Source organism: Garra rufa, chromosome 6, assembly GCF_049309525.1.
Source record: "Garra rufa chromosome 6, GarRuf1.0, whole genome shotgun sequence".
In the NCBI taxonomy this organism is placed as follows: domain Eukaryota; kingdom Metazoa; phylum Chordata; class Actinopteri; order Cypriniformes; family Cyprinidae; genus Garra; species Garra rufa.
Window position 1 is genome coordinate 37,007,649 of NC_133366.1, and position 14,143 is coordinate 37,021,791.

Below are 14,143 nucleotides of genomic sequence, written 5' to 3' on the forward strand. Positions count from 1 at the left end.
TTATGGAACCATTTAGACAAAAAAGGTTCTTCTATGTCTATCATGAAGCACCCTTATTTTTAAGAGTGTATGATTTAGCAGCTTTCGCACGTTTTTTCCGTGGTTTAGACAGCATAAATTAACCGTGCAATCCATGCTGTTGTTTACATCCGAGTATCGCTAATTTGGCCTGATTTGCTCAATAATGTTGAAAATAATGTTAGTTTGAAACAAAGGCACAGCTGAGCCGACGCGCATCTCCAAGCACACAGTGGTGTTTCGTTTAGCGTTTTTAAATGAATCTAGTGAGTCAATGATTCAATTTCCCATTCAAAAAGACAGTGACTTGCTTAATTCCTGAATGAATCAGCCGTTTAAACGAATCAAATGAATGAATCATTCAGTGACAAAATCAGTGACTTGCTACCACCTACTGGCAGTTTTAGTTTCATTTTCAACGTATCATTTCAGTTATTTAAATTATTTAATATTTCTATAATCTAAAAATGAATTTATGAATTTACTTGCACTCCTGCCAACTCTGAGCCCAATGTCTGTCAATATACCTACATGCCACTTTTGTGTTCTTCTGTGGTACCTCTGTGGTACAAATTAATTTTGTTAATACTGATTTTATTTGATTGGTAACTTATTCTTCTTTAAAAAAAAAAAAAAAAAAAAAAAAACTAAAACCAGCATAAGCTGGTTGGCTGGTCTTAGCTGGTTTTAGCTGGTCTCCCAGCCTGGCTAGGCTGTCAGGCTGGTTTTAGCTGGTTGTTCCAGCTGGTCTCCCAGCCTGACCAACTAAGGAAGTGGCCTGGATGACCAGCTAAAAGCAGTTCTAAATAGAAATTTTGAAAAAAAGCAAAAAAAAAAAAAAAAAAAAAAAAAGCTTTTAAATACAGGATACACTTTTGAATTTGACATAAAAGATGACATACTTTCAATAAAGTCCAAATGCAATTGTACGCAAGTCCACAAATGTGTACAGTGGCAAAGTACAAATACTTCATTACTGTACTTAAATACAGTTTTGGGAAATTTCTACTTTACATCAGTATAAATACTTTTGCTGACTTTTTTTTTTTTACTGAACTATACATTTTAAAAAGAAAATGTATACTTTTGAAATTAATTAATTAAATTAATTTGTTTGAATATTTATAATGCTTTAATAATACACTTGCAGTGAAAAATTAGCTGGATATTACCAAAGACTGGGTTTTTTGGTATTACAAACCAGTTGCTCTAGTTATGATATGTGACCCTGGACCACAAAACCAGCTATAAGGGTCAATTTTTTGGGGAAATTCAGACTTATAACTCATTTGAAATCTAAATAAATAAACTCTCCATTGTACAATATTTGGCCCAAGATACAACTATTTCGCCTATAAAATCGCCTTTAAAGTTGTCCAAATTAAGTTCTTAGCAATGGATATTACTAATCAGAAATTAATTTTTCATATTTTTACAGTAGGAAATTTACAAAATATCTTCATGGAACATAATCTTGACTTAATATCCTTAGTATTTTTGACATAAAGAAAAAATCGATCAGTTTGACCCATGCAATGTATTTTTGCCTGTTGCTATAAATATACCCGTGCTACCTAAGACTAATTTTGTGGTCCAGGGTCACATATTATACTTCTACTTCCTCATATTAACTATCACAGATTTTCAACTATTACTTTACTTTAACTAAGGGCACAAGTATAAAATTTCAACATAATTTACAAATAATGATAGTATTACAAAATTAGGAGTTTATGACTGTATGGCACTACAGTACATTAGGCATAATGGTCAGATATAAATTAATGGTATAATGAATTAATTTTTAAATATAAAAATTAATAATTCAGTATAAAGTGGTGTAGCAACATTAAGAACAAACGTTATCTAACAATGATTAAAATTACAAGATTAATTTATGTTCTGCAAAAGAAGAAATTCATGCTTTTCAAGTGTCTTGAGGATTAGTGAATGATGATGACAGTTTTTAATTTTAGGTGGGCAATCCTTTTAATGATTGTTAATGTTGTCCATGAGAGGATTTTTACATTAAATTAAATCCGACAACTGTACCGTAAACTCGTTCGTCATTACATAAGCCACGCCCCTGCAGGGGTAGCACCGTGCGCGTTCACCAATTGCGCGTGTGTAATCTTGTGCTCTCAGCAGCTTCGCGGTGCACGTCCGCTATATCACGCGCGTCCCCGCGGCTAAACAGGTAGTCAGGACTCGCGCCCACGCATCACTTCTGCGGTTCCATACGGGGCACGACACAGAAAACGAGAGAGAGAAACAGTCAGGAAAGAAAAGAAACAAAGACAGACAGCAGTGTCAAGAGAGACAACAGACATAGGCGAAGTGTCGAGTGTTTCGAGAGACGGGAGTAATGACGGCGGCGGTGTTTTGCGGGGCTCTGCTGATGCTTGCCCTGGCCTCGGGCGGGGATGCTGCGGGGGAAGGAGGAATCTCCTTTGAGTACCACCGATATGAGGAGATGCGAAAAGCGCTGGTGTCCGTTTGGCTACAGTGCCCCTCCATCACCCGCATCTACACGGTGGGGGAGAGTTACGAGGGCCGAGAGCTGCTCGTGCTGGAGATGAGCGACAACCCTGGGATCCATGAGCCTGGTGAGAGTCATTAATTATGCCAGATTATATATAAAAAAAGAAGACAGACCATCATAGCATTATCTAATGAGCAGCATAAGCAAGCATTTTCCTTTGTGTGCCATGTTTATCCATTCTACATGAAATTAGATCAGGCCATTAATCAATAACAAATCAATAAAGGGGGTTCTCAAATTACACTCGCCCATCCAGTAATAACCACCTTTGTCATATTGCCAGTTTTTTTATATTTATTTCACGTTCTGCTCTCTTTGGTTCGATATGAGAGGTTCATAAACGAGGCGAAAACAGCCTCTGCTCCCATGGCGAACGGAGACATCAACTGAATAGCTATTGAAATTTATAATTTCAACATTAAAATTTCTGATAAAGCTAACTTTTCTGTAATAGGCCTTTTGAAATTTAACAGTCATTGCTTTAGAGACATCTAGACATGGTTACAATGGTGTGCACTGTGCCATTTAATTATTTTTCAAGTGTTTCATAAATCATCGCACGGATGTCTGTCTCTGCTCTCTGTGATGCGCAGGTGCGCTTTGATGTGTCTGCGCGCTCACGAAAATGTGATGACAGCAGCTCACTGTGCGCGTGGACGCCATTTTGCGAGGGTTGCAGAATGAATTTATAATTGCAATTAGAACCTCAATTACACTACTTCTTACCAAATACATAGATACTTTGACATAAATATTAATTTTATCGTATATTATTTTTGTGGCTTACTTTTATGCAGACTGCAGAGTTCAGCAATGAATGAAGGAGCCTTCATTACCTAAATGAAGGCCAATTATGTTGTTGCCTTGCTCTGTACCATTTTCTTAATGGTCACACTAGGCAGGCAATTAAGGTTTGAGTAATATAAGTTGAAACTTGAAAATAATATTCATACTATCATTTAGTTTGTGTATTGTAGGCATTGCTACAATGGTTTTAAATCCTTGATCTGAAGCTGTATACTAATTAGTTCATTTAATGTGCCCTATTTTGGATTTTGGATCTACTCCATTTACAGTCTGGAATTAGGCTGACGGATTAAGCTAATCGCTGAACACCTCATATTGAAACCTACAAAGTTACCTACAAAAGAATACCCAGTTACCTACATAGAAACCTACAATTATTTAGGAATGTTAAAGGGGTCTTGACATAGTTTTTTATTTTTATTTTAATATGTTCCTTGAGGTTTACTTCAAGTTTTTTGGCACAAAAATAAAACAAATGATTATTTTCAAACCTCATTCTGGCCATCTGTCTGAAACTTCCTGTTTTTAAGGAGCGTGTCCTTTAAGGCTTCTCAGTAATTAGCCACTGTTATGATTGGCTGGCCTTGTTGCATAGGAAACAGTGTTGACACCCCTCGCTATTGTGTGTGAGTGATTTGACAGAATGATAAAGAAAAAATGGTAATTTCATCTTTCATCTTTCAACAAATGTTTCTTTTGGGGGTGGGAATCTTTCGGTACCTCAGAATTCAATTCATATTGATTCTTGGGGTCACAGTTTGATTAAAAAAAGATTAATGTATTTTTTTTAATCACAATTTTCAGTCAGATCAATCAGTCCATTAATCAGTTTTTTATCAAATGTTTTTGTGCACAATGGACATCAAATGCACCAGAATTTTGATACAAAAACACACCAGTCTATACACTTCCCATTAGGGATGTGCCGAATACGAATATCGTGTTCGAAAAGGAAATGACTTGTTCTATGGAATCCCTAATGGGAATAAATACAAGATGAAAGGAAAAAAATATTTTTATTTAAAAATACTGTTTATACAGTTAAGTTAAAAGTTTACCACCCCCCCCCCCCCCTTTAAGAATCTGCAAAATGTTAATAATATTACCAAAATAAGATGTAAGGATCATACAAAATGCATGTTCTTTTTTATTTGGTACTGACCTGAATAAGATATTTCACATAAAAGATGTTTACATATAGTCCACAAAAGAAAATAATAGTTGAATTTATAAATATAACCTTGTTCAAAAGTTTACATCCATGATTCCTAATACTGTGTTCTTACCTAAATGATCCAGAGCTGTTTTTTTGTTTCGTGATAGTTGTTCATGAGTCCGTTGTTTGTCCTGAACAGTTAAACTGCCCGCTGTTCTTCAGAAAAATCCTTCAGGTTCCACAAATTCTTTGGTTTTCTAGCACTTTTGTGTATATGAACCCTTTCCAACAATGAATGTATCTCTGTATTTGAGATCCATTTTTTCACACTGAGGACAACTGAGAGACTCATATGCAACTTAAATTACAGAAGGATTAAATGCTCACTGATGCTTCAGAAGATCAGGGTAAATTTAACTTATTTTGTCTTCTGGGAAACATGTAACTATGTAGCTTCTGAAGGGCAGTACCAAATAAAGATAAGAAAAAAGTACATCTCTATTCTGTTTAAAAGTTTTTCCTTTTGGATGAACCGGTGAGCGTTTGAACCTTCTGTAATAGTTGCATAGTTGCAGTCGCTCAGTGTAAAAAGATGGATCTTAAAATCATACAGTCATTGTTGGAAAGGGTTCAAATACACACACATGCTGGAAAACCAAAGAATTTGTGGGACCTGAAGGATCTTTCTGAAGAACAGCAGGCAGGTGAACTGTTCAGGACAAACAAGGGACTCATGAACAACTATCACTAAACAAAAAAACACAGCTGTGGATCATTCAGGTAAGAACACAGTATTAAGAATCAAGGGGATGTAAACTTTTGAACAGTGCTATTTTTATAAATTCAACAATTATTTTCTCTTGTGGACTATATGTAAACATCTTTTATGTGAATAGCAGCATGCATTTTGTATGATCCCTCTTATTTTGGTAAAATAATTAACATTTTGCAGATTCTGAAAAGGGAATGTAAACATTTGACCTCAGCTGTAAATTGTGACATCAGGGAGCCGTTATTAATATGCTTACTTTTTATTTTCACTTTGGAGATTCGTGATCACACATACTCTGAGTGGCAGTACTTACCACCATTTTACAATTTGATGTTTGTCAGTGGTCCTCAGGATCTGCAAATCATTCTCCCATTGTCTTATCAGTCATCTCTCCTTACTTTGTTTATGTGGTAAGTGAAATGTTATGTAATGTAATGTATAACAGGCTACCGCTGTGAAGCGGCTGACCATGTCCCTTTAGTGGCTCCATAGAACTTGTGGTTTGTTTTTGTGCCTTTCCGAAAATGGATTCAGCTGTAGTCCCAGCACATATATTATAAAAAGACAGAATATTTCATTTATTTAGAAAATGCTGATGTCATTGGACATCTATTACTGGCACCTTAAGTTTATCTATTTCACAGTCTTGTGTTGATGGTGAGCTCTGTGTGTACAAGTGAGAGTAGTAAGAGGGGAGCAGTTATCCTAAAGGTAGGGCCTCTGTTCCTTAAATAGTATGGTTGGCTCTCTGTATGTGTGATTGCGTAGATATGACTCACTGCATTAAGTCTTTTATTGCTACCAGATGAGTTTCCAGCACCACCCACACCCTGGGCAACCAGCTGCACCTCAGCAGCAGCATACAGATGCGAGAAGGAGAACGGGATTTCAAAGAGAGGCCCCGTCGTCAGTTGGGTGCTGCTAGTGTTGAGTGTTACGGCTGGGCAAAAATAGCAGTTGCCCTGGAGACAGATCAGCTTAGCACCATGAGCCATGCGCTTCCCTGTACTCAGTCAGATGAGGAGGAGGATGAGTGGAAGAATTAGCGTGCAGTGCCGTCTGCCACAGGGGCTGGGACATGCTCAGAAACAGGCCATCTGGTGCTCTGCTGAGTGAGCATGTGACAATACCTTTATCAGATATAGACAGTCACACATGATAAGATCTAGCCTTTTTACTGCCTCTTTTTAAAACAGAGTCTTAAGCTTTTCGTACCGATCAGGTTTCTTGTATATTAATATTACATATGTACACTACCAGTCAAAAGTCTTTGAACAGTAAGATTTTTAATGTTTTTAAAGAAGTCTCTTCTGCTCACCAAGCCTGCATTTATTTTATCCAAAGTACAGCAAAAACTGTAGAAGTTTGAAATATTTTTACTGTTTAAAATAACTGTTTTTAATTTGATTATATTTTAAAATATAATTCATTCCTGTGATTTCAAAGCTGAATTTTTAGTATCATTACTCCAGTCACATGATTAGTCAGAAATCATTCTAATATTTTGATTAGCTGCTCAAAAAATATTTGTATTATTATTATGATGATGAAAACCGCTGAGTAGTTTTTTTCAGTTTGTTTTCGATGAATAAAAAGTTGAGAAAAACAGCTTTATCTGAAATAGTAATCTGTTGTAACATGTAACATTATAAATGTCTTTATCATCACTTTTAAAGCATCCTTGCTAAATAAAAGTATTAAATTCTAAACAATAATTATACTGACTTCAAGCGTTTGAATGGTATTGTGCATAATGTTACAAAAGCTTTTTATTTCAGACAAATGCTGACCATTGGATCTTTTTATTAATCAAAGAATCCTGAAAAAAATGTACTGAACTGTTTTAAAAATCAATAATAATAATAATAATAATAATAATAATAATAATAAATTCTTGAACAGCAAATCAGCATATTAGAATGATTTCTCTATGATCATGTGACACTGAAGACTGGAGTAATGATGCTGAAAATGTAGCTTTGATCACAGGAATAAATTAAATTTTAAATATATTCAAATAGAAATCAGTTATTTTAAATAGTAAAAATATTCAAAATTGTTCTGTTTTTGCCATATTTTCACATAAATGCAGGCTTGGTGAGCAGAAGAGACTTTAAAAATCTTACTGTTCAAAAACTTTTGACTGGTAGTGTATATTTGTATACACAAATACACTTGGTATTCCATGACATTTTTGTTTTCAAGCATTTGAGGGGCACATTCCATCCCACATCCCAAATAGCATTCATTGTTGTAAAAAAACAATTAATAATTGGTAATTATTCAATACATAAATATCCAAAATGTCATATTTTGCTTTATCCCACAATTTTTGTACAGCCCTTTTACTGCATGCATTCATCAGACTCAATCATTCAATCCTGTTGCTCAAGCTATTGTAAGAAAAAATATTGAGAATTGGGAAAAAATTAAAAAGTTTATCAATAACTACAAACTAAAAATTCGCTCTTTCAACCCTACTATGTGGTAGCTAAATTCAGGCTAAATTAGCAAGCCTGGTCTAAAAATATAATGTACAAATGTAATTTAGATTAATGTAAATATTTAAACAGATATTTCACCCCCCAAATGAACATTTTGCCATCGTTTACTTACCCTTATGAATTGAGTGATGACAGAATTCTCATTTTTTTGTGAACTATCCCCTTAATATAGATGTTTATTTAACGTTTATTGGAAAATATGAATAGAACATACATAGTTCATTTACAATAGTTTGACCTCCTAGGGTGAACTTGATCTCATGACGAAAACATACCTTTGGGAGAAGCAAGACCACACCTAAACCTACCCGATAGTGTGAACAATAGTTTGACCTTTTTAGGGTGAACCTGATCTCATGACGAAAACGTACCTTTGGGAGATGCAAGACTACATCTAAACCTAGATAGTATGAACAAATGTGATATAAAAACGCATTTGCAAGCATGTCGTTTTAGCCATAGCTTGTTTTTCAAACTCTCATCTTTCAGCTCTTTCATCATGAGTCATGTTTTTTTACGGGATTCGTCTCCAAGGAATCAATTCATTTCTGTGCTGGCTGAGCTACCGAGCAAGCTTGTTACATCCGGAAAGCTAAACGTATGGAGCTGTAATCATAACTGTGTACGAAAACGATTACAAGTGCTCGCTGTTTTACCACCTCTATTGTTCATTTCTGTTGGTAACCACAGTTATGTACTTATTAGTACGTATCGTGTCTTGCGAAAAATTTTCCACAGGTACGTTTTTGCCATGAGATTACGTTGGCTAAGGTTGATAATCACCATTTTCTAAAAGGTTAATCACCTCTTTTCACTGTCCATTTGTTTGAAAATGAAGAATTTTATCCTTTCATAGAAACTGTCATATAAAACATTCTATCTATACATTTTCCACAGTATTGTATTTATGTATTGCACAGAAAAATAAGAGCATATCTGAAGCAATTGAAGCTCTTTGTGGTTTTTTGAACAAGGGGTGTGAAGAAAATGGTGAGCCAGTGAGCGAAAGCTCATTAATAATACATGATAGAGGGATTCCACATCTGTTTTCATCTTTATCTCCCTCTTTTATGGATCTGTTCTAGCAGATCATTTGTTATTTTAGACAGGAATATAGTTTAGTCTTTGAACAGTGTACACTGTACAGCATTCTGTATTTTCTTTAAATCATATTTATCTCCCTCAAAGAGACATCTCTACAGTCAGATCTGTTGTTGAGATGCATCTTATGTCATACATGGCCTGGCCATTCATGAAATATGTGTGTGTTTCCACTGAAGGAGTGTGCTGAATCAATTATTTTGAGTTAATGGTCTCCTTTGGTCAACATAGCCATGGAAACCAGCGTGTCTTTGACGTTACTGGAACTGTTTGTGTATGTCTTTAGGAGGTTATAGACTTGCGTCACAAGCACACATTTCCTGACTGATTGTAATTGATGGATTCATGGATGGATGGGTTTAGTAGAAAGGGAAGGATCTAAGAAAGGTTGAGGTTGCATTTTTGATATTTGAGGTTTTAGAGACGAATGGAGTCTTTGATGTTATGTAAATGATGTTGTGAGTTGTTATCATGTGGTCATATGAGGATCAGAGTGATTAAAATAAAGTCCCTTTTTCTCTTCTACTCTCTTTTCCTCTCATGAAGATGAGACAGCAGTTTCTGCTCTCTAAGGCACTGCATTTCTCACTGTTCTCTCAGCGTGTGTCTCTCTGGCTAAAACACAGCAAGAGAGAGATTGTGAAAGGGCAGCCTGCTCCAGTAAACATAATGCTGTGCTCAGTGTGTGATGTGTTTTTCATAAGGAATCTGTATTTTGCTTTCCTTTGGAATCAATACTTTTTGATACTGCAGCAATAATTAATAGCGGCAAACCTGATGTTAAACATGTCTTTATTGGATTGTTACATTTGGCTGGTTAGTTTCAATATTTTTCCTTTAAAAATGTTTGAAAAGAATCCAAAGCTAATGCCCAATTTAAAAAACCCACGCACTCCTCATTACGCTTCTGTTCTGCAGTGTTCACATATAATACTCTGGTGTTTTAACGGCACTTGGACAGTAAGATTAGAAGACTGGAACTACTCTTTAGCTGCATAAATATTAAATATCACTTGGGTAAAACACAGGCAGATCTATTAATGTTAAAGTGAAGAACACCAGATCACTGCTGTGGCATCAATAAACATGTTTATTGCATCTTATTGTGTTTATGCATGCATTAACTCAATTAACACATGCAAAACTAAATGTGAGTAATGCAAATTAATGCTTTATTCAGCAAGGGTGCATTAAATTGGTCAAAATAGAAATCTTAAATTATAAATGTCTTTATTTTTGAAGACATTTATAATTTAAGATCTCTATTTCATTCAAAGGCTGTTATTTTGAACAGAGAATCCTGAATATTGTATCATAGTTTGCAAAAAAAAATACTAATAATAATTTAATCCAAAAACAGTACAATTTTGAAATAGAAATTTTAAAATATTTTTACTATTTAAAATACCTGTTTTCCATTTTAAATATGTTTAAATATGTAATGTATTCCTGTGTTCAAAGCAAATTTTTCAGCATCATACTCCAGTTGTCAGTGTCACATGATCCTTCAGAAATCCTTCTAATATGCTGATTTGCTGTTTAAGAAACATTTTTATCAATATTAACAGTTGAGTAAATATTTTCAGGATTCTTCAATAAATTAAAAGATCCAAAGATCAATATTTATCTGGAAAAAAGAAGCTTTTGTAACATACACTATACCATTCCAAAGCTTGTAGTCAGTATTTTTCTTTCTTTCTTTCTTCACAGGAATAAATTACATTTTAACATACAGTATATTCAAATAGAAAACAGTTATTTTAAATAGTAAAAAATTTTTTTTACAGTTTTTGTACTTTGGATAAGATAAATGCAGGCTTGGTGAGCAGAAGAGACTTCTTGAAAAACATTTAAATACACACAATAAAATCTCTCTCTCTCTCTCTCTCTCTCTCTCTCTCTCTCTCTCTATATATATATATACACACACACACACACACACACACAGTTTTCAACGCTGATAATAAGTACCAATTTATAATATTACAATTATTTCTGAAATACATTATAAGTATTTAAGTATTAAAATACACACAATAAAATCTCTCTCTCTCTCTCTCTCTCTCTCTCTCTCTATATATATATATATATATATATATACACACACACACACACACACACACACACACACAGTTTTCAACGCTGATAATAAGTACCAATTTATAATATTACAATTATTTCTGAAATACATTATATAAGTATTTAAGTATTTTATATAAATATCTAAAATTAGAAAAAAGTTATTTTAATTTTTGTTCTAATTTTATTTAAATTTTAAAATTATACTTCACAGTTTTACAGTATTTTGATCAAATAAATGTAGCCTAATATACAAAATCTTGCAAAATTTGAGATTAACTCCATAAATGTATTAGATTAATTGTTATTTACTGTATGTGTCAACAGTCCTAATGTATATATTTATCTTACCGTGTGACCCAATACACAGCACGTTTGCTTGCTGAAAGAATTATGGTATGTTTACAAGTTGGTCTGTGATATTTCATCTTTACTCAATCATTTTATTTGAGGAAGATAGTTGCAAGTGTAATATTCTTGCATGTTTACCAAACCTTTGATAAATGCCGCTATCTGTTTTTAAATCTCACTTAAATATGACTTTATTGAAGCACCCACTTTTAACACACACCGATTTAAACAACATTTAGTTCCATTTAGGTAACACTTTACAATAAGATTGTATTTGTTAACATTAGTTAACTACATTAGTTAACATGAACTAAGAATGAACAATACATGCAAAACTATTATTGATCTTAGTTCATGTTAATTTCAGCATTTACTAATGCATTATTAAAATCACAAGTTGTGTTTATTAACATTAGTTAATGCACTGTGAGCTAACGTGAACGATGAACAACAAATTATTCAATTAATCATTCATTCATGTTAGTTAATACATTAATTATTGTTAACAAATGACATCTTATTGTAAAGTGTTATCTACATTGATATTTGAAGGCTATGGATTTGTCTTGGAGAGATTGCCTTCTCCAAGCAATCTCTCCTACAATCTTACCAGCGCTCACACACATCATCAACACATCTCTTCTCACAGGCACTTTCCCCACTACATTTAAGCAGGCCCGGGTAACCCCACTGCTCAAAAAACCTACACTTAACACTTCACTCATAGACAACTATAGACCTGTCCCTCTCCTTCCGTTCATAGCAAAAACACTGGAACGAGCTGTCTTCAACCAGCTATCTTTATTTCTCTCACAGAACAACCTATTGGATGCTAACCAGTCAGGGTTCAAGAGTGGCCATTCAACTGAGACGGCACTACTGTCTGTCACTGAAGCCCTGCGGATTGCAAAAGCTGATTCCAAATCATCAGTACTCATCTTACTGGACCTTTCTGCAGCATTTGACACGGTAAATCACCAGATCCTTCTGTCTACCCTCTCATCGTTGGGCATCACAGGGACTTCACTTCGCTGGTTCAAATCCTATCTCTCTGGTAGGTCTTTCAGAGTGGCCTGGGGAGGGGAGGTTTCCAAAACTCATCAACTGGTCACTGGGGTTCCTCAGGGATCAGTTCTTGGACCCCTCCTCTTCTCCATATACACTACATCTCTGGGCCCCATCATACAGGCACATGGCTTCTCCTACCATTGCTATGCTGATGACACACAGCTCTATCTTTCTTTCAAACCAGATGATCCATCAGTAGCTGCAAGGATCTCTGGCTGCCTGGCGGATATCTCTGCATGGATGAAGGAACACCATCTTCAGCTCAATCTAGCTAAAACTGAGCTCCTTGTCTTTCCCGCCACTCCAACTTTACAACATGACTTCTCCATCCAGTTAGGTTCATCAACAATTACCCCATCGACTTCAGCCAGAAATCTTGGTGTAATCTTTGATGACCAATTGACTTTTAAAGAACATATAGCTAAAACTGCTCGATCCTGCAGGTTTGCGTTGCACAACATCAGAAAGATCAGGCCCTTCCTAACAGAGCATGCTGCACAACTCCTTGTCCAGGCCCTGGTCATTTCCAGGCTGGACTATTGCAATGCTCTTTTAGCTGGTCTTCCAGCATGTACAATCAGGCCTCTACAAATGATTCAGAATGCAGCAGCACGGCTCGTCTTCAATGAGCCCAAGAAGGCCCATGTCACACCTCTCTTCATATCCCTGCACTGGCTACCGGTTACAGCACGCATCAAATTCAAGACACTGATGCTGGCCTATAGGACAGCCACCGGCTCATCACCGGCCTACCTCCATTCACTACTACGCATCTACACTCCCTCCAGAAGTCTGAGATCCTCTAGCGAAAGACGCCTTATTGTACCACCACAGAGAGGCATGAAATCACTTTCCAAAACATTCTCCTTCAATGTCCCTGCCTGGTGGAATGATCTTCCCACCCCCATCCGAAACGCTGACTCCATTACTGACTTCAAGCGACTGCTGAAAACCCATCTTTTTCGACACTATCTGACTATCTGAAAAAAAAAAAAAAAAAAAAAAAAAAAATTCTCCTCTCTTTCCTGATCTTCCCTTTCTAGCCCGTACTCATCTGACAACGCCTGACATATGGTACTTTTGAGCACTTCCTATGTCGATCTGCCTCCTTAGGATGAATTATTTGTTGTATTCCCAATTGTAAGTCGCTTTGGATAAAAGCGTCTGCTAAATGAATAAATGTAAATGTAAATAAATGTCTTAAAATCAGATGTGAGTATACTTAAATCATAAAGCTATGACTAAGAAACAGAATCCTGTGTCTTTAAATGTTTGTCTTGAGTATTGACCTAAATGAGGGTAAATGATACCGTGTGACAGTTCTTCTTTCTATGCATATTTTCTTTGTTAGAAAGGGGGGCAAAATAGATCAAGGGATAGAAAGGTCGGAAACAGAATCAAAGAGAGGAGAGAGTTGATGAGCTGAGTGTGTGAAAGATGGTGTTAATGTTACAGAATAGTTTTGTAGACCGTATGGCTTTGAAACATGTTATTTTAGTCTTTTTGTTTGTCTGATTCACTGATAGATTAGCAGTTTTCCCCCTTCCTGCCCGTGCCTCACCTCATCTGTACAGCAGATGATTTCCTCATTACTGCTATCAAAACAGCTTTGCTTTATTTGGATAAGATACAAATTTATGACTGTGTTTAATAATAAACGAGAAGTTTTTTCCCTACAGTCTGTGTGGGATTTCACACTTTTTGCTTAAAACTTCCCACCCGATGCATTAATTATTTCATTTTGG

At 35.4% G+C, this 14,143-nt stretch overlaps 1 protein-coding gene across 1 annotated transcript in view; it reads left to right on the forward strand.

Moving 5' to 3' along the window:
• The first annotated feature begins 2,158 nt into the window (after positions 1–2,158).
• cpe (carboxypeptidase E) overlaps positions 2,159–14,143 on the forward strand; it is a 34,929-nt gene continuing 22,944 nt past the window's right edge. Inside the window, exon 1 of the mRNA XM_073842946.1 lies at positions 2,159–2,624. Within this exon, the coding sequence (XP_073699047.1) occupies positions 2,384–2,624 (241 nt within the window). The 5' untranslated portion in view covers positions 2,159–2,383. The remainder of the gene's footprint in view (positions 2,625–14,143) is intronic.